The sequence below is a fragment of the Phocoena sinus genome, chromosome 15 (genome assembly GCF_008692025.1).
Source record: "Phocoena sinus isolate mPhoSin1 chromosome 15, mPhoSin1.pri, whole genome shotgun sequence".
Lineage (NCBI taxonomy): Eukaryota > Metazoa > Chordata > Mammalia > Artiodactyla > Phocoenidae > Phocoena > Phocoena sinus.
Window position 1 is genome coordinate 79,209,240 of NC_045777.1, and position 21,369 is coordinate 79,230,608.

A 21,369-nucleotide genomic window follows, 5' to 3' on the forward strand; every position below is an offset into this window, starting at 1 on the left:
CATACCAAGGTCAGCTGGTCCCCTCGCCTGGAGGGCAGCAACTGAACCTTCCGTTTACGCCGCCCAGAGCTGCCAGGTGTTGATGGGGATTTCCACGGGTTCTGTTTCTTACATGTGGTTTTATCTGCAACTAAAAAAAAAGAAAGACTTGTTTTCTTCCTTCTCTCTGCCAGAAATGGATAGGTTTGTCTATCCCGTTTTTTTTAATTTTCTTTTGTTTTGTTTTTTTTGCGGTACGCGGGCCTCTCACTGTTCTGGCCTCTCCCGTTGCAGAGCACAGGCTCTGGATGCGCAGGCCCAGCGGCCATGGCTCACAGGCCCAGCTGCTCCATGGCATGTGGGATCCTCCCGGACCGGGGCACGAACCCGTGTCCCCTGCATCGGCAGGTGGACTCTCAACCACTGTGCCACCAGGGAAGCCCTACTATCCCGTTTTTAACATTGAGTTTTCAATGGGTATCTCTGAAAGATTCGATCTTCCATGATTTTGGGCTCTTGGATGGTGTCTGAAAGATTATATAGTCAAGGGCTTCCCTGGTGGCGCAGTGGTTGGGAGTCCACCTGCCGATGCAGGGGACACGGGTTCGTGCCCCGGTCCGGGAGGATCCCACATGCCGCGGAGCGGCTGGGCCCATGGGCCATGGCTGCTGGGCCTGCGCTCCGCCGCGGGAGAGGCCACAACAGTGAGAGGCCCGCGTACGGCACAAAAAAAAAAAAAAAAAAAAAAGATTATATAGTCAAGAGGATATAAAGGCAGAATTGCTTCAAATGCAGGTATACAACTGCTTGCTGGACAATAATTATCTGGATTGGTCACAGATACCTCAACCTAAGCTTATCTGTAGCCAACCATTACCACACGTTATACTGTACCTGTCTGTGTCACCTTTCTCCCTTACCTGACTATAAATTTCTGAAGGACAGAAACTCCTGTCTCTGTATCTAACAGGCCGTCCACAAGGCAATGCTCAACACTTCCACCACCAAAAGCCACTCTAGTGCATTCATCAACTTACCCTTTTCTCCCTGGGACTCCTTGTCTGTTACCAATGGAGTTGAAGAACTAGAATGATGAGAAAGCTCCTCTTCTCTGTAGGAGGAAAAGGCAGAATTAAGTTTAAGGAAGACTTGCTGACAAAAAGTACTGGATAACTTCTTGTACCTGCTTACCTACCAACTGGTCTAGAACAACCATGATTTAAGACCTCAGTATGCCAGGAGAAAAAATAAAAGAAGTCAAAAGAAAATTCCAACAGAAAAGAATGGAGGCAGTTCATGGAAACCAAGGAGGAACCTTTGTCTTACAACAAGCACAAATCAGTGATCTTCAAAACCTTACTTACAACCCACCAAGTCCCTGAAAGTTCTAGTCACAGATCTGATCCCTAACAGAATGACATTCAACTTGACTGTAGGTACCTAGAAGGTCAGCTGGAGTCAAAAACATGGAAGTCTGCTGCCCGATGACGTCGTTCGCTCTGTTCCTTCTATTCTGTATGGCCTCTACTCTTACACCCCTGTCACTCACGCTACAGTGTGAGGAAGAGAGCCAGAGGCCTCTACAGTTGGTACAAAAGAACTGTAAGAGATGAGAGCGATTCAGGCGGGTCCTTCCCTGTCCTCTAGATGTTACTTTCTTTGATCCTCCAAATCAGAGTTGCAGAAAGCCTAACAGCCGAGTAAACGTCCCTCTTTTCCTGACCGCTCAGTAATCCACGCAGCAAACAATAATGGAGTACCTTATTTTCTTCGCTGGCCGCTCTGGTGTCTGGGAGCGGGATGAGGCTGGGCTAGAGAAGGGAGATGAACCGGGTCCACTCCTCTTCCACAGCTAAAAGGCAAACACAAATAACGTGACTGACCCTAGTTGACAGTTTATCATCTGACCTTCAGTATAATGCCGTGGTTCTATTCATCACTGCGTATAAAATCTCCTTTTAGGTAACTAAAAAAATATTTCTTTGTGAAGGAAGGCTCCTGAAAAGAAAGCCAATTGCCAGTATTAACTACAGGAGAAAAAGCCTGAAAAACTAACGGAACGCTAACTAATAAATGTAGAAGGAATGAATGTACTTTTGGCGTATATTAAAAAGGGGACTGTCACATTCAGTAATGGTTTAGAGCTATGATGTGCATACACGTTTACTCTATATTGTCTGTGGAAATGATAAAAGTAAATTAAACTGTTCCAATGAAGATAAGCTAATAAACTAATTTAGTTTTGCTCTCATTAAATTTTCAGTTTTACTTTATTAACTTTATTTTTTAAAAATATGCGATCATGGGGCTTCCCTGGTGGCGCAGTGGTTGAGAGTCCGCCTGCCGATGCAGGGGACACGGGTTCGTGCCCCGGTCCGGGAGGATCCCATATGCTGCAGAGCAGCTGGGCCCATGGGCCATGGCCGCTGGGCCTGCGCGTCCAGAGCCTGTGCTCTGCAACGGGAGGGGCCGCGGTGGTGAGAGGCCCGCGTACCCCAAAAAAAAAAAAAAAAAAAAAAAAAAAAATATTATATATACACACACACACACATATATACGATCATGACATCTATGACTTTTGCAGCATCAGTGGTATTTATCGTTATAATTATCCATGCATCTGTCTCTTCACCAAGTGGAGTCCCCTGATAGCAAAGGTAATCTGTTTTCATCTCTGCCTCCTTTGAAGGGGCCTAGCAGCAAAGTACTTGACAAAGAGCAAGCTCTCTGCAAATAGGTTCACTGTCTCTGGCCTATTTACAAAGATACTGAACTATCACCATAGGCAATTTTCCTATTGAGAAGCTTCTAGTGATTTCTTACTCAGTAAAATTGTATCATATAAGCACAAACAGGGAGGCAACAATACTTCATAAAAATTTTAAGAAGGTAAAGGGGGTTTTAAATCAAAGACAGGTGGTAAAGCAGTAGAGTAGTTCCATAAGACTAATGTCAGGAAACGGAGACTCAGAATAAGCTTGAGGAAAAAGCTGAAATCAGTAATAGTTTTTTACGTTATGCTCAGGTAAATAACGAGAAAGGACAGCCACCTGAAAAAACAACAAGTGCTTAGGCCTCACACCTGTATTTTTAACGAAGTGCCAAAGGTGATTCTAACCTTTAGCCAGGGTGGAAGACAACGTGGTTCAACAATTAGGAGGAAAATGTTCTATCTCTACTTCATAGACTATACACACATACAATCCAGGTGTCATAAAGAACTATTTAAAAAAACCAAATGAACTCTTAAATAACTTGGGGTAGGGAAAAGACTTTCTATTCCAGAAACAAAGGAAAGAAAACTGACAGACTGTCATAGGACAACTAAGAACCTCTCTAAATAAAAATGTCTCCATATGGGAAGGAGACTTTACTATATACTCTGTACCATCTGAATTTTCAACCACAGTAATGTTTCCATAAACTAGAAATAAAATGTATGTGGACAGGAAACAAAAACACTCCAAAATGAAATAAAAACATAACTAGAAACAAAATTAAAAGGTAGATATATTCAACTAAAGTGATAAGTTAATATCCTTAACATGTAAAAGTGAAAGTCTTGCAATTCCATATAAACATAATAAACATATCAAATGAAAAGTGGGCAAAGGCTATACCAAGGCAAGTCATAAAAAGAAACAGTCAATCTATGTATCCAGCAGTCAATTTAGTTCTGCACTCTAATTCCATTTTTGCCAAGTTCCTATTTCATAAGGTACTATCCTTTATACTTTACAAATACAAGCAAGGCCATTCCCATCATCAAGAAATTTACAATCTAGAAAAGAGATAGGATGGTACACAAATTGACTATAATAGACAAGAGATGAATGAAGTCTCTAAAAAGGAGTCCAAGAAGAGAGAGATTATGCAGAGTTCGGTTAGAAGAATAATAAAGGATGAAGGTGACATTTGTGATGGTCCTTCATAATCTGACAAAAACACCTGAAGAAAGACAAACTTTATAGGCTTGCAGTAGGATGGACACATGATTCCGGATGGAGAACAGGACAAGAAAAGGCAACAAAGCAGGAAGGAATTAGGTGCTCTTACAAGATAACAAATATGCTGCTTTGACTTAAATATAGGGTATATGTAAAGGAATAATAAGGGACAGGGTCAGAACTGCAAGCTAGGGTTTTGAGGTTTTGAAGGCCAGGGTTACTATTCCTACTTTGGAAAATGACAAGTCTTATATAAGACTTACGAAGATATCAATGTCACGCACAACAAGATCTAAGGACAGTTCACTTTCTCTAATTGGCACCAGTCTAATATTTGTAATGATTTTATAATATCAAAGTTAGAACTTCTAGTCTGGGTAGCTGTGGGTTGGGTATATACTACTGCTCCTCTGGAAAAATACAATTAAGTCAAATATCTCTACTACCACTTGCACCAAATAGAAGGGCTGTCATCTCTGTTGACTACTGGGGATGTTTACTGCTTCAGTACACATTTCTTTGAAAGAGAAGTTCCAACATAAAGAACTTTCATATTACTCTAATCTCCGCTTCCAAAGACTCCCTTACTTTCCTGATAATTTAAAATAACTCATGCCATGGACCATTTCAAAGATAATTATGATCAAAATTGAAAGTACACTATGCTTTCCATTCTAGAACTTCTCCTTCTGACAGCATTATATATTCAAATATCACACACAAGCAGGGGACTGGTAACTACTTGCAATAACACATCCAGAAGCTATGAGTGTCAGTAAGTATATTACTTGCCGTAGTGACGTCACAGGCTCTACCGGGGTGAGGGTGCTTTAAAACAAAATCTGACCATGTTTCAGGCTATGGGTTTGTTTGTTTGTTTTTTAATGCATAAGCACCATTTATTTAGTTTTTATTGATATATAGTTGATTTATAATGTTTCAGGTGTATAGCAAAGTGATTCAGTTATACATACATATATGTGTGTGTATACATTCTTTTTCAGATTCTTTTCCATTATGAGTTATTACATATTGACTACGTTGTTTCAGACCAACCCTGCTGTGGAGGACAAACAAAAAATGCTGAAGAAAATATAAAATACATATGTTTGAAGGTGTGGTGGTATGGAGAGCTACCAAGGCAGTGAGACACTGTGGAGGTAAGACAGAGGAGAGGAGCCAGCAGGTGAGGAGCCTCAGGGCGACTGCTCCTTCCAAAAGTAAAAGCTGCAGTTGAGAGGCTGAGAAAAGCTTTTGGCAGCCCTGTAGGGCTGGGAAGACAAAAACCGGAATTCAGGGCTTTGCAAAGTAGAGGGGCCCTAATATACACCTTAGGCTTTTGGTTCGAATCCCAAAGGCTACATAGTAGGGTACAGGGCAAATCAGAAATAAACCAGCCCTCACAAGAACTGACAACCAACTCAGAATCATGTCAATTCCAACGGTACAGGGGTAACCTGTCCCAATCCTAGCTGCCTGCCAGAGGCAAAAGACAGACCTCTTTGGAGGAAGATACTATCATTCAGAGCTTCAAGTCATTGTCCCCCCACCCCTCCAATGTCTGACAGTAAAACAAAACAACAAAGAAGTATGTAAGAAGATAATATTCAAGAACTTCCCTGGTGGTGCAGTGGTTAAGAATCTGCCTGCCAATGCAGGGTACATGGGTGACAGCCCTGGCCCTGGTCCAGGAAGATACCACATGCCGTGGAGCAACTAAGCCTGTGCGCCACAACTACTGAGCCTGCGTGCTACAACTACTGAAGCCCACATGCCTAGAGCCCGTGCTCCGCAAGAAGAAAAACCAACGCAATGAGAAGCCCGCGCACCAAAACGGAGTAGCCCCCGCTCACAGCAACTAGAGAAAGCCCGCGTGCAGTGACAAAGACCCAACATAGCCAAAAATAAATAAATTTTAAAAATTAATTTCTAGGGCTTCCCTGGTGGCGCAGTGGTTGGGAGTCCGCCTGCCGATGCAGGGGACACGGGTTCATGCCCTAGTCCGGGAGGATCCCACGTGCCGCGGAGCGGCTGGGCCCGTGAGCCATGGCCGCTGAGCCTGCGCGTCCGGAGCCTGTGCTCTGCAACGGGAGAGGCCACAGCAGTAAGAGGCCCATGTACCGCAAAAAAAAAAAAAAAAAAAAAAAAAAAAATTAATTTCTAAAAAACTAAAAAGAAAAATCAATACTAGAATTAAAAAGAAAAAAACTTATTATTGTAGACAACATGATGTACATACAAAAATCCTAAAGAATATACAGATGAATATTCAGAATTTAGCAAATTTTCTGAATACAAAAATCAGTTGTATTACTATATATCAGTAACAAATTTCTAATATGCTATTTATAATAGCATCAAAAACATGTACCTAGGAATAAATGTAATAAAAAATATGTAAAACCACTGCACAGGTAAGTTAAAGATGATGTAAATAACTGAAGACTACCCCATGTGCATGGACTGGAAGATTCAATATTGTAAATGTCAACTGTCTCCAAAATAACTGGTAGATTAAAGGCAATCCCAATCAATATCTTAGCAAAGTTTTTGGTATGGAAATTGACAAGATGATAAAATTATACAGAAATGCAAAGGGCCAAGATCCAAGACAATTCTGAAGAGGAATGAGAGAAATGAGAAAGTTGGATGACTTACTCTACTAGATATCAAAACTTAAAGACTGTGTGGCACGGGGCAGAAAAACAGACTAGTGCAACAAAACAGAATCTATCCACAGAAATGGATCTACAGATACACTGACACAAATTATGACAAAGGTGGTGCCCTAGAGCAACCGGAAAAGGATGGGCCTTTCAATAAACATTGCTGAGTCAAACAGATATTTAGATGGAAAAAATACTAATTTTGATCCCTACCTTACATCACACATAAAAATCAATTTCAAGGGCTTCCCTGGTGGCGCAGTGGTTGAGAGTCCGCCTGCCGATGCAGGGGATGCGGGTTCATGCCCCGGTCCGGGAAGATCCCACATGCCGCGGAGCGGCTGGGCCCGTGAGCCGTGGCCGCTGAGCCTGCGTGTCCGGAGCCTGTGCTCCGCCACGGGAGAGGCCACAGCAGTGAGAGGCCCGTGTACCGCAAAAAAAAAAAAAAAAAAAAAATCAATTTCAAGAGGATTATAGATCTAAATTTAAAAAGGAAAAATAATAAAGCTTCTAGAAAGTAGCATAAGACAATATCATCATGACCTTAGGCAGGCAAAGACTTCCTCAACAGTACACAAAATACACTAACCATAAGTGAAAAGGACGAAATGGTGAGCCACAGAGTAGGACACTTACTTGTTGCAACACATATAATTCACAGAGACCTTGTATATAGAATATATAAAGACCTTACAAAAATCAGTAAGAAAAAGACAGACAACCTAATAGAAAAGAGCCAAGAAACTTGAACAGGCCCTTCATAAAAAAAGGACATACAAATGGCCAATGAACAGTTGATACCTCTATTTCATTATTAGAGAAATACAAATTAAGACCACAATGAAATACTACTTCACACTCACTGGAATGGGTAATTAAAAGAGACAGGCAACACCAAGTGTTAGTGAAGATGTATAAACACAGGAACAAAATCTCATACTGCGCTGGTAGGAGAATCGACGGAAACATCACCTTAAAAAGAATTATACAGGGAATAACCCTAGACCACTGGTGGCCCAGTGGTTAGGACTCTGCACTTCCAGTGCAGGAGGCACAGGTTCGATTCCTGGTCGGGAAACTAAGATCCCACAAACTGTGCAGTACAGGGGAAAAAAAAGACTTATACAAAGCAGCACTAGTCACAACAGCCAAGACATGGAAACAACCTAAATGTCCATCAACAGATGAATGGATAAAGAAGATGTGGTACATATGTATACAATGGAATACTACTCAACCATAACAAAGAACGAAATAATGCCATTTGCAGCAACATGGATGCAACTAGAGATTATCATACCAAGTGAAGTCAGAAAGACAAATACCATATGATACCACTTACATGTGGAATCTAAAATATGACACAAATGAACCTACCTATGAAACAGAAACAGAATCACAAACAGAGAACAGACTGGTGGTTGCCAAGGGGGAGGAGGTTGGGGGAAGGATGGAGTGGGAGGTTGGGGTTAGCAGATGGAAGCTTTTATATACAGGATGAATAAACAACAAGATCCTACTGTATAGCACAGAGAACTATATTCAATATTCTATGATAAACCATAACAAAAAAGAATTTTTTAAAAAAAGGATGTATATTATGTATAATCATCACTTTGCTGTGTAGCAGTAATTAACACAACATTGTAAATCAACTATGCTTAAATTAAAAAAAAAAAACTTATATAAGAATGTCCATAGCAGCATTATGCATAACAGCTCCCAACGAGAAACTCAAATGTCCAATGGTAGAATGGATAAATTAATTGTGGTATATTCATATAATGGAACAATATTCAGCAATGAAAATGAAAGACCTATGACCACATGCAACAACATGAATGAATCTCACAAGTAAAATGTTGAATGAAAGAAGCCAAACACAGAAGAAAGCATATTCTGTTTCCATTTATATAAAATTCAAAAACAGGGAAAACTATATATGATGCTAATATTGAGGAAGGAAGAAGGGAAGAAGTAGTGACTGTGAGTGGGTATGAGAGGGGCTTCTGCATGTTGAAAAGGATTTATTACTTGACCTGGGTGGTGGTTACATGGAGCTGTACATCTGTATTTGTTTTTCAGCACATTATACTCTAGTTTTAAAACAGCCGTTAGACAGATTACATGACATGGAATGCTATGCAATATATAATGACTAAAAAAGATGTAGAAAAACCATATATGCTATGGTTCCATTTTGTTAAACAGACCAGAAATCTTGTGTATCATCTGTGTTTACATACAGAGTAGGAATGTTAACAATAGGTGCCTATGGGATGGACACTAAGATAGCCAGGACAGGGGAATTTTTACTTAACGGTTATTTATACTTAAAAAAAATTCTGAAACCAGGAAAGGTAATATTGTAGCACATGTTACAAATTCCAACAAGAATTCAGTAAAAAGTTTCCTTCCTATCCAATAGTTATTACAGTTTCTAACATATCCTGTCAACATTATTCTATGCACATCAAAAGATTAAAGAAACCAGCAGCATGAATAGAGGACACTATACACACAGTTCTGCACCATATGCTTTTTAAATATAATATTTTGAGCTCGTTCATATCAGTGCCTATTAAAGCTGCCTTACTGTTTTTAACAGTTACACAGTATTTCAACTTATGGAAATAATGTAAGTCATTCAACCAGCCCCTTAAAAAGGTATGTTTACATTGTTTCCAAGCTTCTGCAAAAATAATGCTACAATCAACATCCTTGTATATGTCTTTGAGTATATGTGTAGGGTTAATTCCTAAAAGTAAACCTGCTGGATCAAAGGGCATGTGCATCTCTAATGCTAATAACAATGGCCACACTGCCCTCTAGGGAACTGTACCAACTGATGCTCCCACTTGTGAGACCTAAGTTTCCCCACCAGGGATCCAAACCAGGGCCCCCGGCAGTGAAAGCACCGAGTCCTAACCACTGGACCACCAGGGAATTCCGAGAAGCCTGCTTTTGCAAACATTTATTTTTATGGTTTCTATTTTACATTTAAATCTTTAGTTCATTTGGAATATGTTTCTCTAGTACTGTATATGAAAAGCTGCTCAAACTCACTCATAAGAGACACAAATTAAATACTATTCCTCACCTATCACACTCATCTTTCATTTATATTACTGTAAGAGCCTTCTGGATTGATTAACTTATCTCAAAATTTTTCTCCCCTTGAAAATCTTCCTCCACACATGCTTTATTTTTTCCTAGCTACAATATATTGGGTACCCACTTATTAACAGGCACTGTAATGGGTACTTTTCAAACACTACCTTCAGTCTTTACAACAATGATTTAGAAATGAGACAAAGAGAGTTTAAGTGATTTACTTGCCCAAGGCCCCAGAGCTACTAGGTATCAGAGCCAAGACTGGAACCCACATCTGTCTGGTAGCAAAGCTTGCTCTGTTCCCTAGGCTATACTACATCCTCTTTCTAAAAAAGAATTACAACCACTTCTTTTTTTTTTTTTTTGCGGTACGCGGGCCTCTCACTGCTGTGGCCTCTCCTGTTGCAGAGCACAGGCTCCGGACGCGCAGGCTCAGCGGCCATGGCTCACGGGCCCAGCCGCTCCGCGGCATGTGGGATCTTCCCGGACCAGGGCACGAACCCGCATCCCCTGCATCGGCAGGCGGACGCTCAACCACTGCGCCACCAGGGAAGCCCCAACCACTTCATATTTTTAAAACTTTCATTAAATTCTCAATGCCTATGGGATAAATTTCTTTTATGATCCAATGCAATCTGGAGTCAATCTACCTTTTGATTAAATTAATATCATTTACTGAATTATTCGTCCTTTGCCCATTTGTCTTGTATCAGGTTTCCACATATGATTGCTTTACTTTTTGGGCTTTCTATTCTGTTCCACTGGTCTATAGTTATCACTCAAGGGTTTGTATCTTCTGTTAGTGGTAATCCCAATATCTGACAGACAGAAGATATCTACAGATAACCAGGTAGTAACTACCAGGTAGTAAACACTGGCTGATCGATTAATTAATGCTAGGAACCCATTTCTCCCACAGCGCAAGACAAATGTACCTGAGAGAGACCTCGAGTAGAACTGTAAGAACTGGCAATGGCATTGCGGCTGGAGCTAGGGATGCCACCTGTGTATGTGCTTGTCAAGGAGCTCATAGAAGAGGTGCGCGATCTCTTATTCGAGTGATCATCTGAGCTCTGGGAATTGAGACCTCTCTTCAGAGACCCAGGCCTAATAAAAAGGGGAAAATATAGTTAGATGTATTATTAAAGACATTCTTTTAAGGCTTTGTCCACGGACACAAAATCTTCCTTAAAAAAAAAAAAAAACTTAATAAAAGAGCATAATGCTGTTAATTTTATTATTAACAGTTTGGCTAAATATATCTGACAGTCAAGAAGAGAAAGCCAAATATTTTAAATCAAATATATGAGTGCACTGATATAATATTCTAGAAAATGCACACTAATCTACAATGACAGGAAACAGATCAGCAGATACCTGGAGATGCGGACAGGATGGAGGGAGGCATTACTCAGGGGCGTGGGGAAACTTTTGGAGGTGATGTTTACATTCATTATCTTGACTGCAGTGATGGTTTCCAAGGTGTATGCAAGTCAAAACTTATCAACTTGTACACTTTGAACAGGTAGTTTATTATTCGCCAATTATACCTCAATAAAACTTTTTTTAAAAAATCAGTTAAGAGAAACCAACCATTTTTTCTCAGCTTCCAAATGAAACAGAAATTCCCTGTACATCTTTCCTGTAGAATAAGTCATCCAACCCCTGTTATGATACTCAACCACGGACCAGTTTATTCTTATACTGGATGAAAATGTATTTCCTCTAACTTTCACCCATGGATACTATTTGGAGCCAAACTGAGCAAACTGTTTTTCTTTTTTCATGTGACAGTCCTTCCATAGTTTGGAGACCATTATCCAAATTTCCTTATTCTCCTTGAGATTTTTCTCCTCTGGGCTAGTATTCATACCCCTTCAAAACTGCCTTACCCACCACCAGCCCATAAAATCTTAGCTGCTCCACTCAGAATGCATTTCAGTTTGTGTACATGCTTACAGTGTAGTACACCAAACCAAACCCACTCCACAGACAATCTGAGAAGAGCTAAGACGAGCAAGACTACCACTCACCGGCCTCATTCTAGTCTTTGTTCTTCTATCAGCACAGACTAGGAGCACATTAGCTTTTTTGGCAGCCATAGCATACTGCTGACTCAAATTAAGCATATACGTTACCACAAGGCTTTTCACACATATTGCTGAGCCACTTTTCCTCCCAGCCAATTCCTCCTCAAATGTATTTAAACTCAAATGTAGAGATTTAATATTTATCTTAAATTTCATATTGTTACATTTTATCCATTGCACAAACCTTGTGATCTTTCTGTTTATATACTTGGTTATTAAATATATTCATAAACCCTCTTAGCCTTAGTGTGTTTTATCCATATCAATGAAAAATTATTAAAAGGAATTAGAAGATAGTTATTGTGGCAAGTTACTCAAAATGTTCCTCTCTGACTTCAAAGATTTGAACCTGAACTAATAAAACAATGCAAAAAAGCAAAGGAAGTCTACAGGACAGTAACTCTGATGATTCCCTTTTTCCAAACAGTCTATATCTCACCCATGGATGCTCACTTACTTAGGCACAAAAGAAGCAGGGACTCCGTTGGCCACCAGGGGCTCAAATGCTGAATGTCCGCTCCCACTGCTATCATGGCGCCTAGACAAATCAAAAAACTCTCAATTAAATGAAGTTACTTTTCTTTCCCCTTAAATCATACTCCCGTATTCTTGGGACCCTATACTATTCCTATGGAGCACAGGTTCCATGCTAGACAAGAAGAGGAATGCTTCAACTCCAAAGATTCCAAAAGGTAAATTTATGCTAACAGTGTCCAGGCAGTAAGAAAAGTATGAAAATACTTCAAGACCTTTTGAACTCTTCAGGTGTATCAATTATTTGCTAACTTCTCACCAAAGTATCAGAATCACAAATTTAACATCCTACCAGCCCCAAACTGAAAACAGAAATAACCCTTTAGGGTTTAACCCACACATCCTATAGTGCTCTAGAGGTTAATATGGCAAGTCTATTAAGGAAAAACTTTACATATCACATACAAGGGCCTATGCATGGTGCACAGAATCATTGCTTATTCCCATCATGGGAAAGATAGTACAGAATCCTCAGTTATAGGCTCACTGGGGTCAAGCAAAATTACCACCCTGCAGAACATGAGAAACCTATCTGCACCTTAAAAATAGTTATTTCTTCTCCCACCTCCACACCTCCCCACCCCCTGCCACTCCTACTTAGTTAGTTGACATTAGCTCAAATTGCTCACTTGTCAATCCTATCTCTAGTCATGATTACGTGATCTTCCCGCTACATACATACACTTGCACTGATTAACATTTCCCTACTCAATTTTGTCACCTACAGTATCAAAGCTGACCAATTTTGAACCTATAGGATATGAACAATCTTCTCTAGGTAATGGGGCCAATGATTTTACATGTGGGGTCCACTGTCTCCTCAGAGAGCACTTCTTTGCCCACCTTATATAAAGAAGCCCCCTTTTCATTACCCTCTGTTATATCACTCTGTTTTTTATCTCTATACACTTATAATTGATAATTATCTTGCTTATTTTATTATCCTTATTTTTTGGTCTCTTTTCCTCAAACAAGTCCCATGAGGACTCCATCTTGTTCAAAGCTCTCTCCACTCTACCTAGAATAGGCTCTGGCACATAGTGGGTACTCAATTTATTGAATTAGAAAAATGACTGGACTCCTTAACTTACTCCTTTGCAGCCTGTTAAAGCCTTAACACCCATTTTCATTAAGTTATTGAAAACAAGATAATGAAACTGGTTTTACTCTCATTACTGATAAGTCTACCATACCCTAGTCCTCACTTTTCTTTGCCAAGCACTCCCCTCAGCACAGTCAAAATACTGCAGCTGGTGGTTACCCAAATAATTAAACAGCACGAGATTGTGAGGCGAAGACTTTAAGCATGCTCTCTCAAAAATAAAATTTAACACGTTTGTATCAAAAGTATGAGGCTAACATGGCTAACAGTTATTGGCGTATCTCTAGTACTTACGGAAAAGGTAAATTACAAAATTTATCTAACATGTGTCTTAGGAAATGAACAGCATTAAAGCCCTTGTTACCAAGCTCTTCCATGAAAGCCGAAGAACAGGACCTACTAAGGGTCACAAACTGGAGCTGGCCTTTATATCTTCTGGAGAGTGATCTATATTTCAACAAATCCCGGGAGCCCACCTGAGAGGCCTGTTATTACTCTGTTGGGACTGTTACCTTCTCTTATTTTCCTGGCCATCAGCAAATATTTGGTCCTCCTCCTCCACTGTCCTTTTCTTCCTCTCTTTGAGGGCATTCAGTACTGTCTCCTTTGCACATGGGTCTGGGGCACTAGTTGATGGTGAGGACAGTGTTGAGTTGATAATTTGCTCTCGTCTACAGTGAAAGATAAGATCGCAGCATCAAGATATTTTAATTACCATGGCATATAGCACAGACTTCAGTCACTGGACATCAGAAGCTAACCAACAAGCAAAAGTATAATTTATACACTCACAGAAATTGTCCTTTGCAATTAAAGCTACGATCCAAGGCAAACAAAACAAAAAGATGGTTCAATTACTAGAATTTGGGATTTCTCATTCAAATAAGCAGCTACTTCTTTTTCTGCTTTGTCACAGGAATAACCAAAGAATAAAGTGGACAAATAGGAGTCTATTCTTCCAACGACAATACTCACATCGGAGAACGAGTCAATTTGCTATCTGGAGGAGCAATCCTCACCGTCACTGGGCTGCACACCATTTTGGAATTACGAGCAGATAGCACAGTCTTCTTGTGATAACCATTCCAGCATACTGTGGGAAGCACCCCCAGCAAGGAATATTGGGTCTGTTGAATTGGATATCTTCTTCGAGGTGTTATTACAAACCGATGTGATAAAGTCCCACAATCCCTGTGAAGAATGGGAGATACCAAAGAAGCTTAAAGGAATGTCAGAAAATTTAAATGACTAAAGAACCACGTGGGTTCAGATATTTTCCAGAGAGTTTAAACCTCTTTCTAAGCAACAAAGAACACATGGTATTTTTATGGCAACTTTGCCCCATTTCGTCTAAGGGCAGAAAGTGACAGCTGCTTACCAGCTGTCCCTACAATGGACTTCAACAATTTGAGAGGGAAATTGAAAACCTTGCCCACACAAGTAAACTACGATGGAAGAAAAGTGTGTGTTAGGATGTGGAGGGAGAACCTTTTCAAGAATGCTTCACTCTTTTATGCTAATCCATCAGTAACATACACTCAAAGTTAAACATTTTTAACACCTAATAACACCTAAACATTCATCTTCTCAAATAAATGTACTTTTCAAGAATCTAATATTTTCACCAAATTTTTGTATTCTCTTGTATCACTCAGCTATTGGGACTAAATGAAACTGTCTCTTTGATTTGATCATCTTTATCTACCAAGTTTTATCAATCAAAGAGGTGTTTCCTGGGAACACCTCTTTGAGCTCGGCTAACCATAGAATTTCTCTTAGTGGTCCAAAGAAAAAAAATTTAACAAAACATACTCTATGACTACAATCGAAAGATAAAGACATTTTCACTAGAAGTAGGAATACTTAGTGGTTTATCAAGTATTCTGCTAAATCTATACTGTATGAAAATTCAGACAGGTTTAAGAACTAAAAGGAAGGAAACAGCTGTGGCATCACATCTCATTCCAAAGGGTAAAGAGGGGCAGGAGACGACTGACACGCATCAAGGTGTTTAAGACGGCAAAACGACACAGAATCCACTTTGGACTTAATGAAAAAGAAAATCGGATTTGAAAGTCAAGTCCCTAATTCAAAGCCCGTCGACAGAGAGAAGAGTATGAGAAAGATCAGGGTTATCTTACCGGTGGGAAGGCCTCCTAGAGGATCGGAGGAGAGGAGTGGGGAGGAAGGGGTGAACTTGAACGCCACGGGGATGCGCCGACTGAGCGGGCGGCGCGGTGCGGGCGGGTGGGCGTCGGCCCGGCCTCTCCCGCAGGTCCCTGCTCTCCGGGGCGGGGGCAGGCTGCGGGGGGCCTGGTTTGCCCAGGTAACTGCCCAAGAGGAGCAGTTCAGCGGGGTCGGGTCCTTCCAGCAGGCTCCGCGGCTCTAGAAGATTTCCGTTTACTGCCGACTTGGCCGGAGGCGAGGCGAGCAGTGTTCGCTGACGCCTGGCGTTCCGAACCAGCGAGAAGGCGCGCGAACCCCGGGGCTCGCGGCTCAGTCCCCACCAGGCCGCGGTAGCCCCCACAGCCAGCCAGGCCAGCGCAGCCGCCGCCGGCACCAGGTACAGCACGAGGCCGAGCAGCGACAGGACGAGAAGCGCCGCCCCGAACGGCCCGCCGCAGCCCCAGCCCCGGCCCCGGCCGTCCCTGACACTCGCTAACGGCCGCCGTCGGTCGCCTCCTCCAGCCGCCGAAGCCGCCGGAGACATCGCGGCTCCGCGCCGCGGAGAAGACTTAAATATCCCAGCGTGCACCGCGCGTCGCGTCGCGTCACCGCGCGCCGACTGCATCACTGCGCACGCGACTCGGACGAGCGACTGCGAAGGGAAACGCTACTGCCTGGCGACGCGCTAAACCCGACCCATTTCAGAAAATGCCGCCCCGCTAAACGCCGAGTTGTGATTCTTGTCCCTCGTGTACACCCGCACAGCACCCATCCAGAGGTGAGCCTCTTGGAACAATCTTGTTAGAAATAAAAGCTCCGGAAAGCGACTACTCACGTAATGCTTATTTTCTAGGGGCCTAAACACCCTAGAAGAGATTATCAGGCAATTTCACAATTGCTACCTGAGGCTGCTAGTTTTTTCAGTTACTCAAGTTTTCTGCCAAAGTATAAACTGCTAAAGGGAGTTGACTTCAACAGCAATAGTAAAAATCAAGACCAACCCAAACTATCCACCCTCATTAAATGTGGGTCTGGTACTAATAAATGCCCGATCAAACTGCCTAATAGTCTAATAAACTGCAGATCAGACCTGAAGCTGCAATAGAAGTTTGCGTTTCTGCAGTACACATTGATAAAGGGGGGCAATTATCTACCAAATTTCACATTATGCTCCAGAATCGGGTAGATTTTTAGGATTTGTGATCAATTTACCTTTGTTAAGTTTGGTGGCCTGAGAAAGTAGATTATTGTTTGTCTAGGTCCGGGGCGTGTGCTGGGCATCAGGGGATGGAGAGTGACTACTGAAGGGTAGAGTTTACTTTTGGCGGGGACAAAAATGTTTAAAAATTAGATTATGGTGATTGTTGCACAACCCTGTGAGATTGTATGGTATTTGAATTATATCAATAAAATTATATCAAAAAAAACTTGGTGGTCTGCTAATTCAGGCTTTGGCCTAGCTCAGCTTCCTTGGCCATTCATTCATTGATTTACTCATTCTATTACTGATACACATTAAAGAGAGTAATGGGGGACATTAAAGAGAGTAATGGGGGAAAACACAGGGTCTCTGATCTCTAGAAGCCCTGAGTTTAGTAGGGAAGAAAAATGTGTAAATAGAAAGTTAACAATTCATCGTGGTAAGTGTGATAACAGAGGCACAAAAAGGGAAGGAATGATAAAGGGGAAGATGGGCTGGGAGGTGCTACTTGAGCTAAGAGAACTGGCTTAAAGCAGGTTCAAGGCAAATGAAGAAGGATTTTGCAGAAGCACAGAGATGGAAAGGAGTATGACACAAGAGTTTGCAAACAGTTTGATATGGCTGGAGATTACAATGTTTGGTGGAATAGGGAGGTTGGAAAGATAGGAAAGGCTCAGAAAAAGATGCCTCTGGAGCAACTGGGAGAGATGAGAAAAACAAACAGTTCTTCTCTTCCCCAACACATTGCCAGGGCAATTCTGCTTCTATCTGTTCAATATACTGTAATTTCATATCAAACTTCATTCGAAAAGGAAAGGGTATGGACTGTGTTCCTTAAGAAAAAAATCTTGGGAATTCCCTGGCAGTCCAGTGGTTAGGACTCCGCACTTTCACTGCTGTGCGCTGGGTTTGATCCCTCATTGAGGAGCGAAGATCCTGCAAGACGTGCGGCGCAGTCAAAAAAAAAAATCTCAAACAGTACTGGTATCACTGGAATAGTGGGACAAAGTCAAGGTGCAGTGGGTTAAAGAGTGAATAGAAATGAGGAAATGGAGGCAGCGGCTGTGGACGTCCCATTCAAGAAACTTCAATAAGGGAAGAAGGAAGATAGTATCTTGCTCAGCAAGGGTCCTTTAAATAATCATATACTACTGGTGTTCAAGAGAGGAGCTAGATGTAAAAGCCATCAGTGTACAGATGCCACAAGACTAAGTAAGATTTCTTGGGAATTAATGTAGATAAAGAGGTCCAAGGCCTGAGCCATGGGGCACCCAGTGTTTAGAGGTCAAAGAAATGGATGCACAAAAAGCACAAATCATTTAGCAAAACAAACATAAATATCACTACATTAAAATTTAACACTTCTGTATGGGAAAAGACAGCACAGGCTGCTAAAAGACAAGCCAACACCGGGAAAACACGATTCTAACTCATCTAACCAAAAAAGGATTAGTAACTAGAATTTATTAGGAACTCCTAAGAATCAGTAACAAAAAGATGACCCAATTGTTAAGAAGGACAGTGATATCAAATGCAACTTACTGAATAGGAAATCCAATAGCCAATAATAAATATATACATATGTTCATGTATATATATGTGTATGTATATGCATGTGTGTATATATATATGTACATACACGTACATATATATTTTAACCTCACCAGTAATCTAGGAATGGTTTATCGATGTAACAAGATAACATTTTGCATTCATTTGCACAAGTAGAAAAATGTAATAGTTCAACAAGATCAAATTTTGGCAAGGATGTGGAACAACTGGAATTCATGTGCTGTATGTGGATATGTAAAATAATATAATTTGGAGAGCAATTTGGCAATATCACATAAAGTTGAAATAATGTATCTCATAACCCTGTGGGTACAAAGATAGTCATTGCAGCAGCATTTGTATAATTGACAATTTGAATATATCTAAATGTCTAACGTCTACTAACACAAGAATGGATGAACAGTGGTATAATTCATATAATAAAATACTATAAAAGCAGCTGAAAATTAACAACCTATCCAGCCATGATTAAGTGATACCAGACTAGTCCTCCTGCCATAAACAACTATACAAATGGACAAAAATTTAAGAGGCAACTACTGTGAGAGTATTTCTGGATGAAATAAACACTTGAATTGGTAGACTGAGGAAGGAAGATTGCTCTTTCCACAGTGGGTGGGCCTCAACCAATCCACTGAAGGGCTGAATAGAACAAAAGGGATGAGTCGGAATTCCCTCTGCTTGTCTTTGAGCGGGGACATCAGTCTTTTCCTGCTTTTAGACTTGGACTAGAGCTCAAACTATTGGCTCTTCTGCTTCTTGGACTGGAACTACACCAGCAGCTCTCCTGGGTCTCCAGCTTGCTGACTACAAATCTTGGGACTTCTCAGCTTCCATAATTACATTAACCAATTCCTAATTTCTCCTGTTAGTAATACTACTACTACTACTACTACTAATAAATATGTGTGTGTGTATCTCTATCCTATTGGCTCTGTTTCTCTGGAGAACCCTGAATAATACAGCCAGGCTGTATATGCAGCGTGAGACAACCCGAGGCTCACCAGAAAGCAGGCATATGGGGCTTTCTGGTATATGGGGCTAAGATTAGAACAAAGATACCAGAGTTAGAGCAGTCCTTGGATAAGAGCATTGCCAAGGGAGTTGTGGTGCTTCCAAAGTGGAGGGATCTCATAAATGCATCTTTAACACCCTTGGCATCCAGTTGAAACAGTAGAAAGGTTACAGTTTGGGGTACAGACCATAGTCTAGACTTACTCTAGGTCTGCCCTAATAAAGCCTAAGTCAACCATGACAAGATCCACAGGAAAAGAGTTTGAAGGTTGAGTCTCACCAAGCTAGGCATGGGAAACACTTTAGGCTCTCCACTGATCTGTAAAAACAAAACAAAACCAAGCTTGAAGAAGTGTTAGATCATTAGCTAGTAATTACATTGCCTACTAAAACAAGAATCTATATACTTCATAGAGAGATAACAGACTCCAGAGTATTGTTCACAATGCACAATATTTGATAAAAGGTCATTTAGACATATAAAGAAACAAGAAAATGTGATCCGTAATCAAGAAAAAAAGCAGTATATATAAATGAACCCAAGATGGTCTAAACGTTAGACTTAGCCAAACAAGATTTTAAGGGAAATATTATAAATATGTCCAAAGAATTAAAGGAAAACATGGTCTTAATGAGCAAACAGATAAAGGATTACAAAGAAATGGAAATTCTAAGGAAGAAACAAACAAATGATAAAACTTAAAAAATAAAATAATTGAAAAAACTCACCAGATAGGCTTAACAGAAGATCGGAGACAACAAAATTAAGTCAGTGAACTTAGATCAGTAGAAACTGTCTCATAATGAACAGACCCTCTGGGACCTCTGAAGCACTATCAAATAGTGCTATCTATCATATGTGTAGCTGGACTCTCAAAAGAAAATGTGAGATTGGGGCAGAAATATTTTTAAAATAACATCCAAATTTCCCAAATGTGGTGAAAAATAACAAAGATCCATGAAGCTGACAAAACCACATACAAATATGTTTCTTCCCATCAGAAACAAGACAGGCTAGAAGACAAATGGTTTCTTTTAAATGCTAAGGGAAAAAGGCTTGTCATTCCAGAATTCTATGTTCAGCAAAAAATCCTTCAAAAATGAGGGAGAAATAAAGACACTTCCTTGTGAATAAAAATACACTCTAAGAGATGTTAAAGGTTGCCCTTTAGACAAAGGGAGCTAAGACCAGATAGAAATCTGTAACTACAGGAAGGAATAGACCATCATGGTAAATAAATGAGTAAATATAAAAAACTATGTTTATGATAGTCATGATTTAATTTAAGAATTGATTATTTCAAATAAAAATAATAGAGATATTGTGAGATTAATACAACAAATATAGAAGAAAAAGATGTAATAACCATCACCAAAAGCTGGATTGTGGGGAGGATAAATGGAATTATACTATTGTAAGGTTATTACATTTGTGACAGCAGAAAGTGGGACACTTCAAGTGTCAGGTATGATGTGAGAAGGAATATGGTGAAATAGGAAAGTGAAGGGTGAAGATGTTCAATAGTATTCTATTGTCACTAAACATAGAAGGATTGATATAAAACAAAGGATGTTCTCTGACTATAACAGAATTACACTAGAAATCATCAACAGAAACATAAAAGGAGAATTTTCAAACACTTGATAATTAAACAACACAATTCTAAATAATCTATGGGTCAAAGAACAAGTCTCAAGGGACATTAGAAAATATTTTGAACTGAATTAAAATATAATGTATCGAAATACATGGAAAGGGACTTCTACTTCTGACCATGATGGAATAACAGGGACCACAGATTTACCCTATAACCTAAAACAACAGCAAAAACTAGACAAAGTACATGCAACAATGGTTTTCAGGACACTACACATTGGACAACAAAGGACAGAGATCACCGATAGTTGGGAACTAAATGAGATGAGCCCCACAATCAACACAGCTTACTGTCTGGAGTTTCCAGGCAGTAGCATTTACCAAAGC

General features: G+C 40.5%; 1 protein-coding gene across 2 annotated transcripts in view; it reads right to left on the reverse strand.

The window, feature by feature from the left end:
* LOC116740690 (nuclear envelope pore membrane protein POM 121C-like) overlaps positions 1–21,369 on the reverse strand; it is a 48,437-nt gene that overhangs the window by 7,088 nt on the left and 19,980 nt on the right. The window contains exons 1-8 of one of the 2 annotated variants that reach the window (XM_032606527.1): positions 15,574–16,176; positions 14,408–14,623; positions 13,945–14,103; positions 12,254–12,334; positions 10,642–10,813; positions 1,740–1,831; positions 1,017–1,090; positions 6–130 (exon numbers count right to left, since the gene is read on the reverse strand). In XM_032606527.1, the coding sequence (XP_032462418.1) occupies positions 6–130; positions 1,017–1,090; positions 1,740–1,831; positions 10,642–10,813; positions 12,254–12,334; positions 13,945–14,103; positions 14,408–14,623; positions 15,574–16,142 (1,488 nt within the window). In that variant the 5' untranslated portion in view covers positions 16,143–16,176. Of the gene's footprint in view, positions 1–5; positions 131–1,016; positions 1,091–1,739; positions 1,832–10,641; positions 10,814–12,253; positions 12,335–13,944; positions 14,104–14,407; positions 14,624–15,573; positions 16,177–21,369 lie in introns of those variants that run through there. The other variant, XM_032606528.1, reaches the window with a different exon arrangement.